This window comes from Rhinopithecus bieti, unplaced genomic scaffold, assembly GCF_001698545.2.
Source record: "Rhinopithecus bieti isolate Rb0 unplaced genomic scaffold, ASM169854v2 scaffold_57691, whole genome shotgun sequence".
In the NCBI taxonomy this organism is placed as follows: Eukaryota; Metazoa; Chordata; class Mammalia; order Primates; family Cercopithecidae; genus Rhinopithecus; species Rhinopithecus bieti.
The window spans coordinates 293230-316159 of record NW_016824383.1 but is presented as its reverse complement, the minus strand read 5'-3'; the positions used below and the strand labels follow the sequence as shown (position 1 = coordinate 316159).

The window sequence follows — 22930 nt, the reverse complement described above, 5'->3', positions numbered from 1 at the left end:
ATAGCTTTTGAACCAGGGGCCCACATTTTCATCTTGCACTAGGTTCCACTCATTATGTGGCCAGTCCTGCCTCCAGGCCAGAGCAGGACGTAGGCCTGTGCCGCTCTCTGCTTCCTTTCCTTCGTGACTCTTGTCCTGGGATGAAGCTGGAGACCTGTTTCTGTAACTAATGTATTCACATCTGTCTCTCCAAATGGGCGCTCAGCTTCATGAAGGCAGCAGCCCTGGGCACTGGAGTCATTGCTGCCCCTCCCCAGACCACGAGGAAGAGAGAGAGAAGGCTCTGCCTCATCTGAAGAAAGTGGATGGTTTGGGAGCATTTCAGAGGCACACACAAGACACTCCGGTGGCAGAGACGTGGGTGTGATGTAGGGCGTTCCAGACTGTAATCGTATCAGGAGTCTGGAGGGCTCGGGTGGGACCCTGGGAGCTGGGGAAGGCTCCCGCTCAGGTCTGGACCTTAAGACCTGGATGGGAGTAGGGGAGTGCTGAAGGACTCCGTAGGGACAGCTGAACAGCTTTGTCACACACGTACCCTGCCTCCACCCCAACTTCTCTCAGAGGGCTGGGCTGCAGGAGCTATGTGGCCTCAGGTGAACCCACTGACATCTCTGATTAACCTCTGGGCAGAACAGAGTCTCAGCATGTGTTTAATTAATGAAACAACAATGAACCAGCCTTTCTCTGCATCATTTATTGTTCATTCATTCATTCATTCTACAGTTGGTGAGAAAAGTCTTTGCCTGTAGGGTACAGAGGTACCAGTCAGACCTTTCTTCTATTCCAGAGCATCATTTGGCGAGGTAAACATCTGATTTCTAAAGCTTTGAGTCCATGCAGTGAGACACCACACTTCTTACGTGAACTTTTGCCTAGGCTGGCAAAGACCTCAATCTTCAATTGTTTTCCGCCCAACTCTGAGCAGAGAGCCACAGAATCTATGGGAGCGGGAGAGTCTGCAGCTTGGCTGGCCGCCCACGGTGGCAGGAGTGTTTCTGACGCATGCTGGCCCTCTCCTCTCAGGGTTGTCAGGAGGGAGTGTTCGGGAAGCAGCTGGTCCAGTGCTGCTGTTGCCGCCATGATGATAATGATGGGCCCTGGCAATTACAGGGCCTGTGTGTTGCCTAAGCTTTGTAGCGATGCCCCCAGTTCTCCAAAGAGCACGGAGATCTCCAATAAGTAATTGTTAAATCCAGTCATATGGCGCGTTACAGCAGAAACAGATCTGAGTTCCCATGAGGGCTTTGCCCCTAACTAGCTGGGCAACCCTAGAAGAACAAAGCAACCTGTCCGGACCTTGGTTTTCTTACCCGTCATGCTGTAACTCATGTAATCCTCACAACTGCCCCTCAGGTGGGGACTGGCACAGCTGGAAACAGACACAGAGAGGTGAGATCACCCAGCCCACGAAACTGAGTGGCACAGTGCCAGGCTCTGTGCAGGCTGCCATCCCCCAGACAGACCTGGCAAGGAGTGTCCTTCAGGCGACACCCATCATCCGATTCAGCCCTGTGCGCACCATGGGTGCTGTTAGTGCAGGTCACTGTGATCCTTGTCTCTGAGGATTCATCAGCCAATGCCATGATGTCCCTTAGTTGACTCCCTCATGAGGGAAGAAAACCTCCCCTCCCTTATACTTTTCCTTTTTAGGCTTCTCCATCATTCTGCAAACTGGGGTGGGTGTGTGTGGCGACTTTTGTTCCTGGGTCCTATATGCCGTCGCTTGGCTAAGCAGCCCCTGAGCTGCAACGAAATTGCTGGTGCCTGTGCCTCCGAGCCTCACTGCAACTCTTGAATTGTCCCAAGTGGCTGGGCCAGGGCAGGCAGAGCTCACTCAGGGCATGTGTAGGTGGGCAGGAGTGGAGGTGCCTACGCTGGTAATAAGCAGTCATCACTTTTCCTGAAGGCAAGAAATATGAGCCCATGCATAGTTTTAAAACCACTTGCCCTAGGAATTTTGCTTTCAGAAATTTTTAAGCAGACCTACAAATTATGTGGTAAAGTGTCCGACATGGAGAGAACCATAATAAGTCAGTGGCCCTCAGAATATCTAGTTGGGAACGATTATGAAATAAAAAACGAACAGAGGGACATTTGTCTCCATTTGGACTGATGTTAAAACCATTTTTTTAAAACAAAATTTGAAGTTATTCTCCCTACACCCACCTCCCAAAATGCAGCTGTGGTGTTCTGAGAAAATTTTTGTTTTTTTTGTATAAAACAGAGCAGTCTTAAGAGTCAAACAAGACATCTGATTTCAGAACCCAAAGAAGAAAGAATAAAGTAAATGAACGATGGAAAAAGCATAAACTGACAATTTCCATTCTCAAAAAATTAAATAAATCAAAAGCATTATTTTCCCAACAGCAGGTGTTGCCAGTAGCACAAATGGAATATTAGTCTTATCTCCTGGGCCATTCTTCCTCACCCGAGGAAGACTTCCCCAGAAGTAAAGAGGCAGAGAGATGGGTTTTTGCCCTTCTTGCTTGCAGGGCTGCAAAACTGGGTGTCCGGTATGTTTCCCAACCCAGGATCCACATATCCATGTGTCTGAGACCAAGTGCAGTCTCCTTGCCGGGTTTCTGGGAGCAAAAGTGGCTCATCCCTGGCCCAGCCAAACCCCAAACCCACAGGTTTCATGGGGAGCAGCCAGCTGGCCCCTGAATGAAGGTATCGACGAAACCCAGCGCCAGCAAACACAGAAGAGAGAGGAGCTGGTTTTGGCTGGCCCAGCCAACGACCGCTGACAAATATTTGTGAATGGCCAGAGCAGGGAAGCCTGGGTCTCCATTGTTGGAGAACGAGGCCCAACCCCAAGTCTGTTCCAGTGCCCTTAGCAGCCCTCTTGGCTCCTTCTCTGGCAAATAACTTGGACCTCAAGCAGTTATCACCACCGAGGTCTCAGTGGCCATTCAGCCCTTTCTCTCCATTAGTAGAGGTCACTGCCAGCCAAGGAGGCTATAAAGGAGACTGGGAGACAGACGGGAGGTGGCTGCAAGGTGCTGTGATTAGTTGACAGGCTTAGCCTACTCCTGGAGCCCATGGCAGTCCCTCTGCTGTGGGAGTGCACCTCATGGAGCCTCAGTTGTCTCATCTGTCGAATAGGAAGAAAGGTTCTTGGCCCGCCTGCACTCAGAGACCAGTCCCAACAATTACTTGCCCTAAGAACTAAGCAAGGCCTTGTGCAGGAAGAAGGAAAAGGAAGGACAGAGGGACAGTCTTAGTGCCTCTTCCTCCAGTGGCATCTGGTTTCTCCTCTGCCCTCCCGGGGCTCACCCAGTTGATTCTATCTGCCGTTTAGCTCCATATCAAGACCTCCTTCTTTTGAACCTGTTAGTCTTGCCTACCCAATTAGGAGGGAACACTTGAGGTGGACTCCTTGGCTTCCCTCCCAACTAAGGACGGCTTTCCACATGTACAAAGGAGCCGCCGCCCAGCAAGGGTGAGCCTGAGCACTCCCACTAGTGCCAAGTGGCCTGGGGCATTCTTGGCCACTGCTAGATTGTCAGGACTGGCTGGCTCCAAGCTCTTTCAAACCAGGAAGACATGGAATTCCGGGTCCCTCCAGATTTCCAGGAATGAACTGCAGAAGCCCTGCAGGAGCCAGCTGATTTCTTTCTGGAGCCCCTGACCACCAGCCGTGTAGCAATTACTTCCTTCCCCCTCCAGGTAGACAGAAGTTGTTTTCTTTTCTGGGGGTGGAGGAGTGCACTGGGTAGAGAGAGGGAAATCCCTGATATGGCAAGTGGGAAACCAGGCAGTTTCAAGACGGATGTTGGGAAGGGCTTGGTCAACCATCCTTTGGGGACGTTTCTTGGGCCATAGCTGCAGGCGCCACAAAAATGCTAAATAAGGATGACAAAAGTTGTGAGAATCAATTATTATCTGCCAGGGAATTTCCAAGGTTCCTCTCTGGGCTTAAAAATAACTCACATTGAAAGACATTGAAAGAACAAAGAGCATGGAAGGAGCAATTAGTTGAAAGTAATTGAGAAGTTAAAGGAGGGAGAATTCACAAAAAGTCACAGGCACGAGGCACCCTGAGGAGTGGTCTGTGGGCCACAGTTTCTGCTGGGCTCTCCAATGGGGGTTGCCTTACACTCTGCAGAATGAGGGCTGCAGGTCTCCACGCTGACTCAGGCATTTGGGAGTGGGCTGGGCTGGGTAATCGGAAGGCCAGTTGGTGGTAGAATCACTGGGAGGAACCTGACTCAAGGGCCCCACTTTTCTGATGGGGCCCAACTCTTCTCCAGGTGCTGGTGCTGATAGCTCCTACCCTGCCATGGGAGTGAAACTGAATATTTCAGCAATGCCATTGAGGAGGGAGGTGTGTTTGGGAATGGAGGGGCTGTCTCTCCCACCCAAGTGTCAAGGCAACAGTGCCCTTGCCCAGGAATGTATATCAGAACCCAACAAGATTGAACTTGGACACCAGGGATGAAAAATGTCATGCAGGCCTCCTGAGAAGGGCCCAGGGCATGCCTAGTCAGCAGGATTCAGTTCAGGGTGCCAGAGTTTTACAGATATTTTAATAATGATTCTTAAATTATGGAAATAAATACAGACAACCGCAAACCTTGGACACTGTATATAAAAACAAACCTAAGAAGACTCCGAAAGGTAGAAAGAAGACAGACAGGTCAGGGACCTTGGGAGCTGAAGAATGACACACAGGTGATTTCCTGGGGTTTTCCTCTTGGCTCAGATATCCCAGACTTGGAGCTAAAGAAACTGGAGACCCAGAAACACCGTGAGGCCCGAGCAGACAAACGGAGCCCCAACAAAAGCCTACTCTTTCTAGCCAGAGGACCAGGAAAGGGGCAGCCTAGCAAGACAGAAAACTCGAGACAGTAGCTACTTTCCTCCAGCCAAACACCCCTGCAGGAACTGTAGCCCCACTCCCACCCACCACTCCACTGGAGGTCCAATGAGGGGCAAGGTACCCAACACCGCAACAGGGTGGGATCAAAGGGACTGTCATCCCCATTGGGGATAATGAGCTACTAAGCTTTTCAATGGTGGCTTTTCAATGAAAAAAATTTTTTTAATTAATTTTAGTGGGAAAAAATAATGCATTTAACCCCAACCCAACCCAGGATACCCTCAATTTTTCACAGATAAAATGTATCAAGTAAATATTAAAATTGAATTTATATAAGTAATAAGCAGTAAGTTGTAAGTAAATAAATACAATTTGTTCAAAACATGCTGTGCAATGAAGGTCTGTGGTACCCAAGATAGGTCATGGAGGAGATGCAGAGCTTATTCTTTAGAAGTTTATGTTATCTTGCTGCAAAATCTTTCCACTATTTTACAACCTTTGAGGAATTCATGCTTATCTTGTGCTCCAACTGCACTTCCAGTAAAGTTGTGGCATGGAAAACACCCTGAGGGTAAGATGGAGTTTGAACATAGTAGTGCTTTGAGTGGCAGGAAACAGCCTTCGAGCCAGCCAGAAGGGTCATGAGAATGCCCCTCACCACCTCTTTACTTGTCTTTTGGCCACAACTCAAAAGTTTGGGGATTGTTCCTGGTGCACAACTCATACCTGTTCCCTGTGCTTACAGAGTGTTGTCAGATGAGCCTGTCTTGACCTACACCCATCATGTTAAATATTCCTTCTGTATCTGTTTGCTAGGTTGCTATAACAGAGTACCACAGCCTGGGCTGTGTAAACAACAGGCATTTTATTTTCTGACACTTCTGGAGGCTGGAAGTCCAAGATGAAGGTGTCAGTGGGGTTGATTTCTTCTGAGGCCTCTCTCCTTGAATTGCAGATGGTCTCCTTCTTGCTGTGTCTCTATGTGGTCTTTCTTCTGGGCATGTAGCCTCCCTGGTGTCTTTGTGTGTCAAAGGTTCCTCTTGTTATAAGGCCACTAGTCAATTCGGATTAGGGCCCACCCTAACAGACTCATTTAATTTAATCACCTCTTTAAAGGTGATTTGTCACATCTTATCTCCAAATACAGTCACATTCTGAAGTATTGGGGGTTAAGGCTTCAACATATGAAGTTTTGGGGGGTGATGGGAGACACAATTTACCCCAAAAAAGCTTCTTATGGCATATTTAGTTTGTGGGTTTGGGGGTGACAATGACAATGTTCCAGGAAAAAAAAAAAAGTTGTTTGAAAGGGATATAACTTTTCAAAAAGCATTATGGTGAATAGTCATTCATAGGAAGGTGCTTGTGAGAAGCAGGTCTGTGTATGCATCTTTGCTGGCACATGCATAGACTGTCTGGAAGATTCACACACGTGGAATGGCTGCTTCCAAGGCCATAAGTGATGACAGAGTCAGAGGCAGGAGGGTTCACTGTTATCTGCTACTGGATCTTTTTAATTTTGTTCCACATGCATGCATTCACACATATTCTAATAAGTGAATAAAGTACTGATTTTAAGGAAAGAATTGGCTTTGGTCCTCTGCAGTAGCAAGGACCCGTCCGCCTGTTCTCTGCTGTATTCCCAAGCGCTGTCACAGACTCTGGCACGTAGAAGGTGCTCAGGAAGTGTTTGTTGGAAGAATGAATATATGGACAAGGCAATGACTTCCTGTTCTGGCGGCTGGGCACAGGGACTCTGACCGGCCCGCCCAGTGATCGCCCTCTCTGTCTTTCCTCTTCCGTTTACAGGCGGCAGCAGAGACCTCCAGGGGGGAACAAGCCCCAACAGCATGGTGAACACCAGCCAGGCAGTGCCAAACACAACAGAGACCACCAGAAATCGTACCAGGGGGGCTCAGCGCCCCACCCCTCAGGGAGGCCCACTCACCACGGCTACAGCCAGAACCGGCGCTGGCACCATGGCAACATGAAGCACCCACCAGGCGACAAGGGGGAGGCAGGCGCACACCGCAATGCCAAAGAGACCATGACCATCGAGAGCCCAAAACTAGAGGACACTGCAGGGGACACCGGGCACAGCGGCCTCGAGGCCCCCCGCAGCCCTGACACCCTGGGCCCGGTGGCTTCCGAGCGGCTGCCCCCACAGCAGCCAGGGGGGCCAGAGGCTGAGACAAAACGTAAAGACAGTATTCTTCCTGAGCGCACTGGGGAGCGGCCCAAAATTACCCTGCTCCAGTCTTCCAAAGACAGACTGCGGCGAAGGCTAAAGGAAAAGGTACCGGTAATTGAATTTTTGTTGTTCTCTTGCACCAGGGAGGACAGCAAGAGGTAGGCACTTTGGTAGGTGAGCACAGTGCATAGCCTTGTGGGTTCGGGGGTCTGGGGAGCCATGTACAGGGAAGCAGGGGCTTCTGTGACTGCGGGGACCCACCACACTGGTCCACCACTGACAGCAGCTAGGGCCATCATGAACCCCTCCAGCACACGGGGGCTTTTCACCCTCTAGCCTCCAAGAGGCCCAGGGTAGGCACTTGGCACCAGCCCCCAGCCCAAGGGAGTCGAGGGAAGACATGCATGCCTGGGAGTGATGGGGGAGGTACAGGGAGCATTTTCTAGGGTTAGATATTGTTTGTGCTGAAGGGACACATGTTTTTCCCCAAACGGGGAAACATGGAGCTTATGAAAGAAGGACTGAAGCTTTTCTACAGGTGAGTACCATCCAGGCAGAGGTGAGTTGTTCAGAGTGGGAGCAGGCTGATTCCAGCCTTCCTGTTTCCTGCCTTCATCATCCAGCAGCCAGGGAGTGCTCTACAGTGCAAACCGTAAGGCGGCTCCATTCTCAGCATCACGCGGGTGCCCACCTGTGCCAGCATGAACCCGAGAGTGAGGCCTCCTTACATTTGCTCCCGGGAGCCTCTTTCTGCACCCTGGTCCTGGCCTGGCCCACAGCTTCAGTAGATGACCCTAAACCTCCAGAAGAGGGATAGGGATTTGTACTTGCAGCATTAAGTCCACTGTGCTCACCCTGGCACCACCACCCCTGACCCCACTGCCCAGCAAGGGCACAGGTAAGGTCACCCTGGAGAGGACCTGTCCCAAGAGAGGCCAACTTGCCCACAGCCATCCCACACAGCAGCAGGGCCTACAGAGTCTTCCTCCTGGGGCTTCTGCAGAGCTCCATGTTCTAGGCTTCTCTTCCATCTTCCCCTACTGCTGTCTTTCCTCAGGCTCTTACCCCAGAGGCCAGGCCCAAGGTCCACACTCAGGCAGGATAAGGCAGGTCAGACCTCTTCTTGGATCCACTCTTGAAGATAAGATGCTGCTCCCAGTATCCGCCCCACCAAATCCTCTAGAGTTCTGCTAAATGTAACTGCAGTGCAGCAGAATGGAAACAGCATGGGCTTTAGAATGCAGCTGAGCAGGCTCAGACCTCACTTTGCCTTTGACTGGCTGGGTGGTCTTGGGCAAGTCACCTAACCTCCCTGAGCCCCAGTTACTCATCTGTAAAATGGGTGTAATACTACACACCTTGCTGAGAGACTGTGAAGGTTAAATGAGATAACGTGTACAGATGTGTTCTTGTGGGTAGTTCCTATTCTATATGCAGACCACTGTTCCTGCCCTGGGGCCCAGATGGTCTGGAGAGAGGGGTATATGGCGGAATGGAACAGAGAAGGTAGATCTATAGATCAGTTTCAAGAACTCCACTGAGGCGAGGCCTCCTGAACTCCTGGATCAAGAAGACAAGGGCTCAGGCTCAGGCTGGGTCACTCCCCACTCTGCTAGCTGCTCACTCTAAAAAAGGGTAAATCCTAGGTGGCCACCAGCCACATCCTAAACATTTTCATCAGGGAAAGCAACACTGTCCTTCTCCCTTTCAAGAGACAAGTAAAGCGTGAGATGTCTCTTGGGGTGGGGAGTTGTGTCCTATTAACTTTACCCAGGGACTCAGAGTAGCCTTCCCTGAAGAGGTGGTTGGGTTTGAGGAGAAGAACTAGGACACCCTATTCCTTCACCCAGGATTCAGCCCTTTTTTTTTTTTTGGAGACGGAGTCTCGCTCTGTCGCCCAGGCTGGAGTGCAGTGGCGCAATCTCGGCTCACTGCAAGCTCCGCCTCCCGGGTTCACGCCATTCTCCTGCCTCAGCCTCCTGAGTATTCGGTTCTTGAGCGAGAGACTATATGCCCTTGGAACTCGATCCCACCATGGAAGGGCTCAAGGAAAGCTATAGATTTTCTCGTCTAACCTCACCGTGTTACCTATGAGGAAACTGAGATCCAGAGAGTGAAATCACTTACCCAAAGCAACACAGCTAGAGGCACAGAGTGGGTGGGATCTAGAGCCTTGGTCTGTGCCTTCTAGCCCAGAGCGTCTATTGTCAGGGACAGAAGAACAAGCATGGATCTCATTTCATGACCCTGACTCTGCCCTTCCAGCCAGATCTCACTTCCGCACAGTTAAGTTGTTCCCATTCTTGGCCACCAAGAATGAGTCAATACAATAAGATGACATTTTTTTCTTCTTCAAGCCCCTGATCTGATCCTAGTTGCAGTGAAACCTCATAAGGCTGTAGGGCTTTTTACTTGTAATGTCCCTCCTAGAAGCACCAACTGTTTTAGTGGCACATGGGAGGATTCCTTCGTGTGTGGCATATGTCTACAGAAGACCAGCACAGTCTCTACAGGACAAAAAGCCAGGGCTGTGCCCACAGGGAGCCCTATGTCCAGAGAAAAAGTCCTCCTTAGACATTCAGAGCTGATGGTGTGGGGGACAAGGTGGGCACTGCCTGGGCCGCTTTTAACCACCACTGCAGGCATTTTGGATCTGACCTGCCTTCCTGACCAAGTCTTCCTACCCTCATTTTCTCTTTGGCCCGATTTCATATTTGTTATCTTATTTCCTCTTTCATAAGCTCCATTAAATCATTTCTAAATTAAGACATTTGATGGACAAATAAACAAACAAAAAAAAAGCCAATGTATAGGAGAATCCTGGGTAGGAGCTAGAAGCCAAAAGCAGTATCAGCCCTGGATGTCATAGGGGCCAAGAAAAAAGGCAACAAGGAGCTTTTGGCGCGTGAGGGGTCTTTGGTGGAGGTTCCCAGAGGGACCAACCCTCAGATCCAGGAAAGCAGGCCTGGTCCTGCTTTCTGGGGTGGCCACCCTTTTCCACCAGGCCACCCCACACAGAGACCTCGGCTTCACTCAGGCACATTCATCTGTCTCTGACACCCCCAGGATGAAGTGGCCGTGGAGACGACCACTCCCCAGCAGAATAAGATGGACAAGCTGATCGAGATCCTGAACAGCATGCGAAACAACAGCAGCGACGTGGACGCCAAGCTCACCACCTTCATGGAGGAGGCCCAGAACTCCACCAACTCCGAGGAGATGCTGGGCGAGATCGTGCGCACCATCTACCAGAAGGCCGTGTCCGACCGCAGCTTCGCCTTCACCGCCGCCAAGCTCTGCGACAAGATGGCGCTCTTCATGGTGGAGGGAACCAAGTTCCGGAGCCTGCTCCTCAACATGCTGCAGGTAACCGGACGCCAGCCGCCACTGCCCCACGCCCCCTGCCCCTCTGCGTTCGGTGAGTTATTCCTAGCGAGAAGGCTGCGAGTTCTGGCCACAGTTGGACTTTCCCCAAGTTCCGCCCTTGCCCGATTAATTATAGAAAACACAAAGGCAGTCAAGGGGCCAGGAATGAGCGGCTGGATTTGTGTGTGTTTGTGTGTGGGCTCCCTGGTTACGATGGACCAATATAATTTTATAGGTGCTTTATGTTTAACCAGCCTTTCCCATTTTCTATTTTCATAATGAGAGGCTGGCTCTTGGTCTCAACCTGGCTTTGTGCTTTGACCTCTCCACATCCAAGTAGACATGAACTTGCTGTGGACTTCTCTTTTCCTCCTCCTTCCACCCAGAGCCAGATCCTTAGACCTTTGCAGGTGTGCAGGTGGTCATCGCTGGTAGTGAGATGGGTTTGAGCAAAGTCACACATGAGCAGAAAAGGGACAGTCTGTCTACCGACACACTAGGGCTCCTGGGCGGAGGGAAGGCATGGTGATACAAGACTGTCTTCATCCTTGCTCTTTCCCTCTTCATATCCCTTCACCTCCGAGAGTGTAACCCCACCCCTGATCATTGCTTCCTCCATGGAGACCTGCATCCAGTGGTTCTATCTGCATGAGTGTGTCGTGGGAGTGGGCGCGTGTGCTTGGACGGAGCTTAGCAACGTTTCATCTCACAAGTACCTGCTTGTCTCTATGGGCAGTAGCAGACGAGCTGGTGGCCCCAAAACTGGTGACATCAGGCAGAGATAGCAGGGTCATGGGATGGTGGCCATACCAGGTCCTGGGACTGTCCTTGGAGACCCTTGGCTAGGGCAGAGCCATTTCTCCTTTCCTCCCACTTTGTATTTTAGAGACTAGTTGAGATACAAGGTGAGTTGCCAGTCCAGGTGAGATAAAATGGTAGTTTCCAAGTAATGAAGTAGAATGGCAGACTACAGAGCCATCTTAACTAGGTTGACCATACAATAGATCATCCAAACTGCAACACTTGTGAGAGTCAAAGGGGGTTCACTTCATAATTATACCTAGACAACAGGTGTAAACAAGGGCACATGGCCACCCTCACCTTAACCACGTGGTTCGCAGTCTGCCATCTTCCCTAAAAGCTGGGAGAAAGTTGCCGCTAAGGCCACCTCCGCATGTAGCCGGCAGGGCTCCATCCCCACCCACCCTCTCCTCTGCATGTGAGTTGCACTCACTGCAACATGAGCCCTCCCTGGCCAGCCTGGGCTGCTTCTCTCCTGCTCCAGGCCCTGATCAAGTTCCCATTCCTGGATCGCCTGCACTCCCCTGGTGACGAATTCCCGTATTACCTGAGGGATTTGCACATGGGGCATGTTCCTCGCAGGCCGGAATGTCCTGGGAGCATGTGGAGAGTGGCGGGCAGGGAGAAGCCTGTCTGCCACAGAGCACCTGGCACAGGCGAGTCAGAGACAGCATCAGCCTATGGTCTTGGCTTTAGGTTTTGTTTTTCAAAAAGGGGCCAGGATGGGGCAAGACTTCTAGACAATGGTTGCCAGCTCCAAGTAACCCAGCCAGACCCAGTGGCAGACAGGCACCCAGGGCATGGGGCACTTGGGGAGGGCAGCTGGCTGCAGGGGCCACCTCAGATCGGGCATTTCTTCCAACTTGCCGTGGTAAGGGTGGCCTCACCCACAAGTGTCCAGCAGACCATCAATCCTGGGGAACACTCAGCCACAAAGGGGGCCCTACGGCCCCTGCACTCACCTCTCAATCAACCACAAAGTGCACTGGCTTAGGACAGCCTCCAGATGTCCCAGCAGGAAGGGAACCCGTTTGGCTGCGTTTAACTCAACAAAGTCCCCTGCATTCCCCAGCTAAGAACTTCTTGTGGGATTAGTGTGCTGAGAGACAGTTTGGCAAACACTACGGCAGGGAAAAAACACAAAATTGAAAGCTGGGAAGGAAGGATTCCAGACCTGATTCGTTTGTCATCAGTTGGAGCTTGGCCTCTATAGTTCCCTCTGGGAAAGTACAAACAATAGCCTTCATCAGTGCACCGTTGATTCTGCGCTGCTGGAGATGAGCTGGGGCCTCAGGAAGGGGCACGAGGGACCCCGTGTGAGCCTTTCACTTTCTCATGCTCCCAAGGCCTTGCCATTGGTAGGAAACTGTCCTGGGTCCCTAAATCCTCACAAACCCGCTCACCCCATATTGTGGCTCAATGGTAGGTCTGTCATGAGTGATGCAGGCTTTGGGACCAGCCCCAGAGACCCAGCCATGTGGGTGCCACCTTGTCTCTGGGGCAGAGAACTGGCAGTCCACATCCTGCTCCCCACCCCTCACCAGCCAGGCTGAACCTCCCACTACACCCTGCATGGACGGACTCTCCCCCAGCCCAGAATTCACTTCTCTGTCCCACTCTGAGCATGCACCTCCCCCGAAGCAACTCACACTCCTTCTTCAGGTGGTGCTGAGGCCCCACTTTCCAGGAAGCACCGGCCCTTCCCCTGTCCCAGCACCTCTCATCCTGTAGCCACAATGTTCAGTCACCCTCCTAGTATTCACTGAGTATTCCTAGTGTGCCAGGCACCAGCCTGGGGACTGAGCATACAGCAGTCAGTGAATGGGCACAGCTTTGTCCTTAAGAGGTTTGCAGTGAGGAAGGAGTTGAACTTAAACCAATGGCCACGTGAATCCACAGTGACAAACTGGGGCGTGTGCTGTTACTGCCCTCTTATCTTGGGCTCTGGGAGGTGGGAACCCCTCTACTTTCTGCACCTCTGTATCCCAGGGGCTGCACAGTGCCTGGTGCTAGAGGGCCCTCGGTCGTCATGGAGAAATGGATGTCTGAAAAGGAAGGCGCTGGAAGCCTACCTTCTTCTGAGCTAGGGGCCTGCAGGGACAGCTGAAGTCCAAGGCAAGAAGGGAACCCCCCCGCCACAAGGCAGTCACAGCTTACATTCTGAGGCTTCAGAGCAGCTCCTCCTCCCCTCCCCCACAGCAGAGGAAGCCAGCCATTTGCCTAGGTAGAGTACCTGAGGGTCAGGTCTTTAGAAATCTAAATGTCCACGTAGGCCACCACTCACCACTGTTCACCACCCGCAGTCCCAGCTTTCATGTGAGCCAAGGAGGGAGCCCCTTGAGAGTATAACCAGAGGCTTGATCTGCGTACTCAGGCCTCCTGGGTGGCTAGACAATGCCCTTTCGGCTGCCATGGGAAGGCAGGTGGACAGTGCTGGTGCAGGGCTGCCCTGACCCCACAGTGGCCCCCTGACTCCAAGGCCCAGAGGACACCTGAACCACATCTGGCTGAGCCTCCTCAGGCCCTGTGCCCCTCTCTGCAGCCAAGGAGACAGAGGTGCAGCAGGCCTTTCTGGGCAGCATAATTCATGGCCCCTCACCACCCAACCCCAAGAGGTGCAAGAAAAGAAAGCGATGGGCTGGGCTTAGCACAACCAGCTTTCCCTCTTAACACCTCCAGGGATGTCTTTTTTCACCTGACTTCATTTTCTGGCAAGCTATGTTTGCATTCCTTCCTGGCAGGCAGTTCTAGACCCGGCCTGCACAGCCTTCCCCACTGCTTCCTCACTGAGGTTTGCACTCAGCTCCATCCACTCAAGGCCCATCTGGCTCTAGGTCCCCAACCAGCACCTGGTTCGGTTTGGCAGCCTCCAAGATGCCCCATAGGATCAGATTCAGCTACCACTTCCACACACAAGTTCTGGGACCCGGCTTAGCAATGCAGGCTCCAAAGGGGCCAGGGTGTGAAGTGCCTCCTTAGCACAGCTCCCAGCAGCGGTCTTTACACTTGGTTCTCCCTGGCTGACTTCTCTTGCTGCCAGGGCTTTGATGATGCGAGCCAGCAGCATGGAGGGAGAGGGGCAACCTCAGATGTGGTCAACATTCTGCAGCAGAGGTATAAGGGCTCTTGCCAAGCTGGGGTGCAGCCCCCACGGAGTGGGAAGTGCAGGGTAGAAGAAGGGAGAAGGTCTAAGGTCCCTTAACCCTTCCCAGCCAGACCCAGCACTGCTATCTCAAGGAACCCAGAAGCACCATTCTCATGAGCCATGACAGTGCTGGAGCCCCCGGGGTCTCAGAGGACCCCGTCACCAATCCCACAGCTCCAAAATGGTCTTCAGTTTTTATATCCAAGCCAATTCCTTTTTGTCTGAAATGTGGCCCTTTTTTTAGTAGTGTCCTTGTAAGTAAAATTCTGTTTATTAAACAGACATTTCTTAAATGTGCCAAGCATGTTGTCTTTATTAGGTCAGGGGTTCTCAAATTGGAATGCATATGAATCACATGGCATTTTGTTTAAATGCAGATTCTGATGCAGGAGGCCTGGGATGGGCTTGAGATTCTGCGTTTCAAACGTGCTCCTGGTAGATGCTAGTGCTCTCATCCAGGGATCACAGTGGAAGTCACAGGGCATTGAATGACTGATGGTTTGTAGGTGGTGGCTTTGTTTCATAGATGGGCAGACTAAAGCACAGTCTCTCACCAGTGTGATTGTCAGAGTGGAGGTCTGGCCTGGGAATATTGCATTTCAGATACTGGCTCTTCTTTAGGTCAGTGGTTCTCAGCCTCGCTGTGCATGAGAATCATTAAAACATAGCAGGCAGGGGGCCTACCCCTAATCAGTTTATTTAGATTCTCCAAGGACACAATCTGGGCATTCCTTAGCCAGGGGGGAACACCGCCATTGAGGAGACACCCCAGAGACACCAGACTGTTTCATCGTGGCCACTTATGAATCAGCTGGCTCTGCCTGTCACGCCGCGAACCAGTCAAGAAATACCTGCCAGGTGCTGGGCTCTTTGCTGAGCCATGGGGGAAAACTCCAAGCCTGAGCTGGCAGGAAAACCCCGTTACACAGGAGGCCTCAGCTGCTGAGAACATGCCTTCCACTCCCCCAGCCTCAGGCTCTTCTCATCGTCACTCTGAGCCTCCTCCTTGATGAGATGAAAGCCACCTCTTCTCTCCCACTGCCTCCATTTCTCTCTGTCCTCAGCTCCTTTTCTCATTTTCCTTTGCCTTGGCCTGGGATATGTGTTGGAACAGCTATCACATGTTTTAGGAAAAGTGCCTCACTCTCACCCACGGTGCCAGGAGTCCCAGTCTGTCTCCCCACACCCCTTCCCACCAAGGCTCCCAACTTCTCCGGCTTTACAGGGTCCTGACTGCAGACTAGACTGACTAACTAGATGATGAGCATTGATTGTTTCCGACTTACAGGAGAATGTGGGCTGCCCAGGGTGCCTGGGTTAGAGAAGGAACCAAAAGTTTCCCTGGATCCTCATCAGGGAATTGTGGTGTGATACAGGGCGGTGAAGGGGCTCGTTTCTCAGAGAAGTGAAGAACGAGTGTGCCTCTTTTTATGGGACCTTTGGAATGACAAGAATGGAAGCCTGAGCCCCCTCCACCCAGCACTGCCCTGTCACTGCCCTGGGATGTCCACGTGGGCTCTGGGAATGCTCCTTTGCTGAGACAGGCTTGGGTAGTACAAGTTCAAGCCCTCCTCTGTTGAAATGTGTGTGCTCTGTTTAGCCAAGAGGTGTCTGCATCCGAGCTATGCAGAGCAAAGTATTATTAGAGCCGGCATCAGTGTGTCTGTAACTGAACCCAGCTCTCCCTAGCAACCGTTGCCAACAACACATCTAACAGAAGGATGCGATACCTTTTTTTGAAAGAAAAAAAAAAAAAATTCATCTCAACCAAGTCGTAAACACAGCAGGCCTGTTGTGAAAAGACAACACACAATCAGAATCTGGTGTGTGACCAGATTTCAAAATAAATTGCTCTTCTCTAGCACCTTCTAGAAGACAGCCCCTTAAAAAGCTGACCTTGAGCTAAAGAGCAGGGAAACTCTTCAGAGTTTCTGCCTGGGTCATCATCAGGCATTGTGTTTTGGGCTTTTCATACATAGAAGCTCAATTGGATGGTGACTCTGGGGTCTCTGGGAATGACTCTAGCCCAGAAGGGGCACTCAAGATTTTCTGGCTTGGCTTTCCTTATCAGTGAACCTCTCAAGTGTGAGACAAGCCTGAAGATGTACCTTACCCTCACCTCATCCTGGATGTGTGTGTTGCCCCCACTTCAGCCCCTGTTTCTCCCGTCCTCCTGCCCCTCTCCTTGTCCCATGTTTTCAGGCTTGGGAAGAAAACCTGGGCGGTTCCTCTAACTCTCTTCCTAAGGGGAAAACCTCCTTCTCGTGATTCTCTCAAGGTCTCTGGAAAATCAAGCTGTTCCCCTTTGTCAGAAGTTTGAAGTTCCTAACTCTTGTCTTTTACGTAGGAAGGGAGGAGGGGGACTGATACCGATTCCTGGAGTCTAGGTTGTAAACTCCTAGAGGGCCAGAATCCTGGCCAAGTTATAGGCTGTCCCCAGCTCCTTTCTTCATGGGTCATAGTAGAGACTCAGGAAATCGCTGTGGAAGGGAGGCATAGAGCCATCAGTCATGGGTACCAGTGCTCCCTGGGGCATGAGGGGCTTTGAAGCTCTTCTGAGCACTTTCCTATGTGTGAATCGGAGGTAGGTTCCAGGGCAGGGATCCCTCCCCAGGTTTATACTGGGGAAAGTGGCTCAGTGAGGCTGCAAGTTTCACTCAACATCACGAGGCTGGCCGGAGTTTCTGGCTCCCATGCCACATCCTAAATAGGGTGTAAGGCTCAAAAGCTTGGGAAAATCAAGAATCCATATCATGGTTGGGAGCAATGGCTCATGCCTGTAATCCCAGCACTTTGCAAGGCCAAGGCAGAAGGATTGCTTGAGACCAGGAGTTTGAGACCAGCCTGGGCAACATAACAAGACGCCATCTCTAAAAAAACAAAAAAATTAGGTAGGTGTGGCTGCATTGCTACTGAAGTCCCAGCTACTCCAGAGGCTGAGGCAGGTGGATCCATTCAGCCCAGGAGTCGAGGCTGCAGCGAGCTAGGACCCTGCTGTTGCACTCCAGCACGAGCGACAGAGTGAGACTCTAAAAAACAAAAAAGAATCCATCTCAGGAAGTCATCAATTGGGATTTCAAAGTCCACCTGTGGAATGATCCCACTGTGTTTCCAGGGGTTGCTGAGTCTCTGAGCTTTCTGGGCCTCTGGAGGCCAAGGGTACCTGAAGTAACCCCTGCACTCTCCATTCGTCCTGGTCCCTATGAAACCACACAGGCTGCTGGCCCTGGTTCCCATTTCCTGCTTGCATCCTTTCCCTCTTCTCAGACCCCCTCCTTTATTTCTGCACACCCACTGCTGAGCCGATGTGCACTCCAGGCATGTAAACTAATTTTAATGTTGGCCCAAGCCAGGCACACCCAGGGATAGAAGCACATTGTTCTGTGCATTCCAAAGCCTGAGCAAAAGCCCTGGCCATATACACATCGAGCTCCCCTCCACCAGTTGCTAGAAATCAGAAAGGCTGAAGCAAAGGACCAGAGGCAGTGCAAGCCGCTTTCCCCATGGGCAGGCTGTGCAGAAGCTTGCAAAAGCCCAGAGAAGGGCTGTTTTTCTAAAAATGGCTGGCATCTGAGCTCCTGCCCTGCCCCCCACAGGTCATCTGTCCCCATGCTGAAGGCCGTGCCCTGCAAGGGATATGCAGAGTTGCCACACACATTTCCCTGAAGGTGGGCATCAACAGGCCTCGGCAGGTTGGCCTGGCATCACAGGAGGCCAGCAGTCACAGGAGCTTGACCCCTCCCCAGGATTCTGTGGCAGCCCTGGGCTCCCCCAACAGGAAGAGCCGACGCCTGACTCCTATCCATGTTCTTTGCCCCTGCTGCCAGAGCCACAGTGGGTAGGAGCCGTGTGCCTCATTGCCCTGCACTTGCTTTGGAATGAGTAAATATGACCTGCTTTTCTCCAATCTTTATTTCTTCTCAATGCTTATTGGGCACCTGCTATATACCATGCACTGTGGCGGATCCTGTATGTCTCTGTTCACTTGCCCTCTGCTGTGGTCTTTCAATCTGTGCAAATCTGAAGCATTGCATTCAAGGACCCAGGTGGGATACCTCAAAGTCAGTGCTTAGACCAGATCGCCCTGACTGTTCAGTTTGGGTGGGGCGGAGGAACATGTGGCTTCCAGGAGTGCTAAGCCTGTGGTTCTCTCTGGAGCTTTGAAGTGCTCAGTGAGACAGAGCAGCCAATGACTGGATCATAAACAAGCATTTTGATTTTTGAATCCAAAAATAAGCAGAGGAAAGAAAATGACCACTGATCCTCAGCCAGTCCTGGAAGGTGCCCAGAACAGCAGCATGCCAGGTGTCCAGTCATCATATCATCAGGGGGGCCTTGGGTACCGTTGCTGTGCCAACTACCAACCCAGGCCCCCAGGGACCAGCGAGCTTCCTGCAAAACCAAGTGCCCAGCTTCCTGCCTCTGCACCACTGCTATAATCTTCAAAATCACAGAGAGCCCTGCTCCTGAGAAAGCCAAAAATGGGCTTTTACAAGTCTCATGGGCGGTCTACTACAGGCCTTGTCAGAGACTCTAGATGGGCAGAGGCTGAGTGAGCCTTGGACAAAAGTCACTCCTTTCCCGTGAAAAGTGGCCATTGCCCTGTGTTATTAGGAGTGTGGGTGGCTCAGGAGGGGAGAGCAAGACCAGCCTGCAGCTTCACAAATCAGGTCAGCTGGGCCATCTGGAGCAGACAGGTGCGGGTCATGCCCCTGAATCTCATTTCTCTAGACAGGATTTCTTGCCCCGAGGCAGCAACACTAAGGCCTGAGGAGCAGCAAACCTGTGCGGTAGCATTGACTGCTGTCTGGATGCTGATCTTGAGCATTTAAAACATGTCTCTGCACCCGTGTTTCTGTCCTGGGAGGGGTGATTGGGTTGTGGTAGAGCTTAAATGAGGTAATGCATGCACGGACCCCAGCTCTGAGCCACAGCACTCAGATGGCTCCATCAGTGTGGGTGCCCTGCCCTGGTGGGATGAACTGGGAGGCCCTTCTAACTTTATCCCATCCTAGATTCCCAAAGACCACCCCATGCCTCAGTCTTGGGCAGCATTTCCATTTCCCCCTCCTATGCTGATTAAGTGTGGAACAACGAGGGCCGGCAATGAGTGCTTTTAGACTGTTGTCTTCATGGGCAGTGGGCCCAGGATTGACAGGTGTACTCTTCCTCCTAGTCAAATCTGCCTCCTCCAGGAAGCCTTCCCTGATCTCCCAGCCCAGGGACCTCACCTTCCTCTGACCCTTGAACATTTACCGTGTGTCCCTTTCATGGAGTCTTCTGGGCTCCCCTGTTTAAGCTTTTCTTTTCTGAGACTTGTGTCCGTGGATGTCTTGGGGCAAAGCATGTGTCTGGGTCATCTTTGTGTCCCACCACCATACTGGTACACACTAGGTATTCAGCAGGCATCAGCTGGCTGGCTCCAGGAGCTTCCTTCTGTGGGGAGGAAGGAGCCTGGGTAGACAGGCGTGGGAATAGCACAGGCCACAGCCACAAAAGGGAATGGCCTGGGGTTTTCTCCCTCTCATTTCTGGGCCAGAAGAGCTTTACCCAGGTCAGGAATTATTTCACCATCACGCGTGTCTCTTGCCAGACCATGTTCTCTTCCCTGCATGCCCTCACCCCCCACCCCGGGTTCATTTTCCCTGCTAAATCCCCTGATAGAACTTGGCCGGGCACTGCCCTGTCTGAGGCTGCCACGCTGAAGCAAGCCCTGCAGATAAGTGGGTTACCGGAGAAGGCCAGCTCGGGTGTCCCAGGCCCCAGAGGGTCACCCCTGGCTGGCTGGCAGTTCACCCCCAGCACCTCCTCCTCCTCCTTCCCTGGAGCCAGGCAGGCAGGAGACAGCGGATCCTTCCCCGCAGCTCTGTGAGTGGCCGGCCCCCAGCCGCCGCGGGGAATCTGAGCTATGCTAAGCGGCTCCAGATCGCAGCATCTCTGCCCTGCCCGGGCACGGCCGGCCCAGACAGGGCGCCTCTACCTGCCGTGGTTGCTGCTGGAAAGCTGGCACCGCCTGGGCCGATGGAAAAAATCTCCCTGCGGGTTATGTAACTGCTCACCGCCCTGTCCCTGGCTCCCCAGGGAGGCTCCCAGCCACTACCAAGGGGGAGCGGTGGCCCCTGGGAAGGAAGGGGACTGCAGAGGGTCACTCTTTCAAAAGGAAGAAAATTGTGTTGAGTTATCTGAGGTCCTCCTCTGGAACCAGCCTGTGCACGGCCCCAAGGTGTTTCCTGAAAATGCTTAAGGAGCTCAGAGGCCTGCCCCAGCAGTATAGCAAGGAAAGAGCTAGACCTAGCGGGAGGGAGTGGCCACAGAGGAGGAAGAGGGCAGGACAGTTTTGTTACTGTTTTTCTTTTCTTTTCTTTTCTTTTCGGCAAATTATTATTGCAGTAAAATATACCATAAAATTCACCATCTTAACTAGTTTTAAGTGCACAGTTCAGCAGTACCCTGCACACCCACAATGTTGGACAATGCCCATGACCATCCCCCACCGCCCCACCAAACCCTCTCATCACCCCAAACAAAAGCCCTGGACCCACCATAACTCCCCTACAGCAATAACTCCCCTGCAGCCTCCCCTCCATCTTCCATCTCCATGAATTAACCCACTCTACAGATAGCACACACAGGATATTATACAGTATTTTTCTTTTTGTGTCTGGCATATTTCACTTCACATCGTGGTTTCAAGATTTATTCATGTGTCAGAATTTCCTTCTTTTTCATGGCTGGCTAATATTCCATTTTGTGTCTATACCACATTTTTTAAATCCATTTATCTGTCAATGTGCACTTAGTTTTCTCCCACTTTTTAGCTATTGTGATTCATGCTGATAGGAGCATGCACACACAAATATCTGTTTGAGTCCCCGCTTTTGATTCTTTGGGATATATACTTAGAAGTGGAATTGCTGGATCTTATGGAAATTTTATCTTTAACTTTTGAGTATCTGCCAAACTGTTTCCAGGAAGGGTGTTTTGATGGGGAAATATCATGAATCAAGAGCCAAAGAAATGACACAAGTGAGGGACAATAAGGACACTGCCTTACTGAAATTCAGCTGAGAGCTGGAGGAAGTCTATAAGGTGGACTGACTAAGAGGCGGAAGGATCTGGACTTTATAAAGTGGGACTCAGGGAGCCATTGTGGATTCTTGAGATGTAGTTCCAGGATCAATTAAAAATCATAGACCAGTGTAGACTTGCAGGAAGGATCTACAGGTCATCCAGTCCAATCCCCTCGTATTAATTATAGATGAGAGACGAGGCCTGGGGAGGTTGAAAGAGGCCATGTTTTAGGAAGACATGTTGGTAGGTCATAGGATGATGGACTTAAAGATGTTTTACATTAGAGAGCCAGGGGTTCTAGGTGGCCGTGGTGATCTCTTGTGGAGAGGGGGCATACCCAGGCTTGAGCCTGCCCCTCAAAGACCTGAGTCGTGATGGCAGGCCTCATTTCCCCACCCTACTCTCAGGAGCATGCTCTCCGGCCCCTGGCGCATGGAACTGTGGCATTCCCACCACCGCCCCCTCCAGGCCAGAGCCAGGAGCTGGGGTTGCCTGCCATGGGGGCAGTGTATGAGCTGTGCTCCCCTAGCTGTGGTCTCCTTCCTTCAGTAAGTGCTCCAAGAGCTTCTTGGTGGGCTCCAAGAGCTTCTGGGACAAGTCAGTGAGCATCTTCGAACCAAAGCGCCTGGGTGAGCAGGCTTCCCCAGCCAAGGGTGCATAGCCTGGGCCCCTAACATTGGCCTGCGGGCCACTGGTGGGAAGAATGGATAGGGAATCTGCACAGGGTGCCCCACCTCTGACCCTGGTGCCCCTCCCCACGCTGCTGTGGGCTTATTTCCTTGTCGCCCTTTGCCCATACCAACCTGCGTGGGCTGTGTTTCTGATGCCTAGAATGAACCAGAAGGGAGTTGAGGACAGAGGGGGAGAGGAACAGGAAGAGGAGATGACAGGACAACTCTTTCAACAGCCAGCAGGAATGCCACACTTGCCTTGAACCCCCCACTCTAAGAGTATTTATACCCACAGTGTTCAGGGTAGCCAGGTTCCATCTCCTCTAGATGAAGAGCAGGCCCCCTTACGGAGACAGAGGTCTTCCCAGCTCCCCTCCAGACAGCCACCAAGAGGTCAGGAGCACACAGGGTGCACTGCGCAGTGCACGGAAGGGAGGCACTGTTGCGGGGGCGGCCATCGGTGCCTGGGTTAATCTGAGGCCAATTGGCATCACGTGAGCAATTTAAACCCATGTTGTGCCCAGAGGCCAGCTTTTCCTACTTCTAGGTCTTCCCTGTCTGGGCCCCTCTGTCCAGGAGAGGCAGAAACACTTGACCAGAAGCAGAACCATGGGCACAGGGAGTGTGCATCGTGCTGGCTCAGCATGGCTCTGCCTTTGAAACCCAGAGCCTAGAATAAGGGGTCCCTGCACACCCCCAGAGTGCCCATCCCTCACTGCCTCCCACCTAGAGCTCAGGTTTAAAAGCCTTCACTCAGTATCAGGGCACAGAGCTCTGAGTCTTCAGGGAAAAAACAGCAGCCCCTTTGCGGGGAACGGGGAGGAACCTGCAGGGAATGACCCTCCCTTAACCCCTTGCTGGCC

General features: G+C 51.9%; 1 protein-coding gene across 8 annotated transcripts in view; it reads left to right on the top strand.

The window, feature by feature from the left end:
- Positions 1 to 22930, top strand: part of CTIF (cap binding complex dependent translation initiation factor) — a 334077-nt gene that overhangs the window by 220485 nt on the left and 90662 nt on the right. For 6 of the 8 annotated variants that reach the window (XM_017862289.1, XM_017862283.1, XM_017862288.1 and 3 more), the window contains 2 exons: positions 6632 to 7124; positions 10080 to 10379. In XM_017862289.1, the coding sequence (XP_017717778.1) occupies positions 6632 to 7124; positions 10080 to 10379 (793 nt within the window). The remainder of the gene's footprint in view (positions 1 to 6631; positions 7125 to 10079; positions 10380 to 22930) is intronic. The other 2 variants (XM_017862290.1, XM_017862287.1) reach the window with 1 other exon arrangement.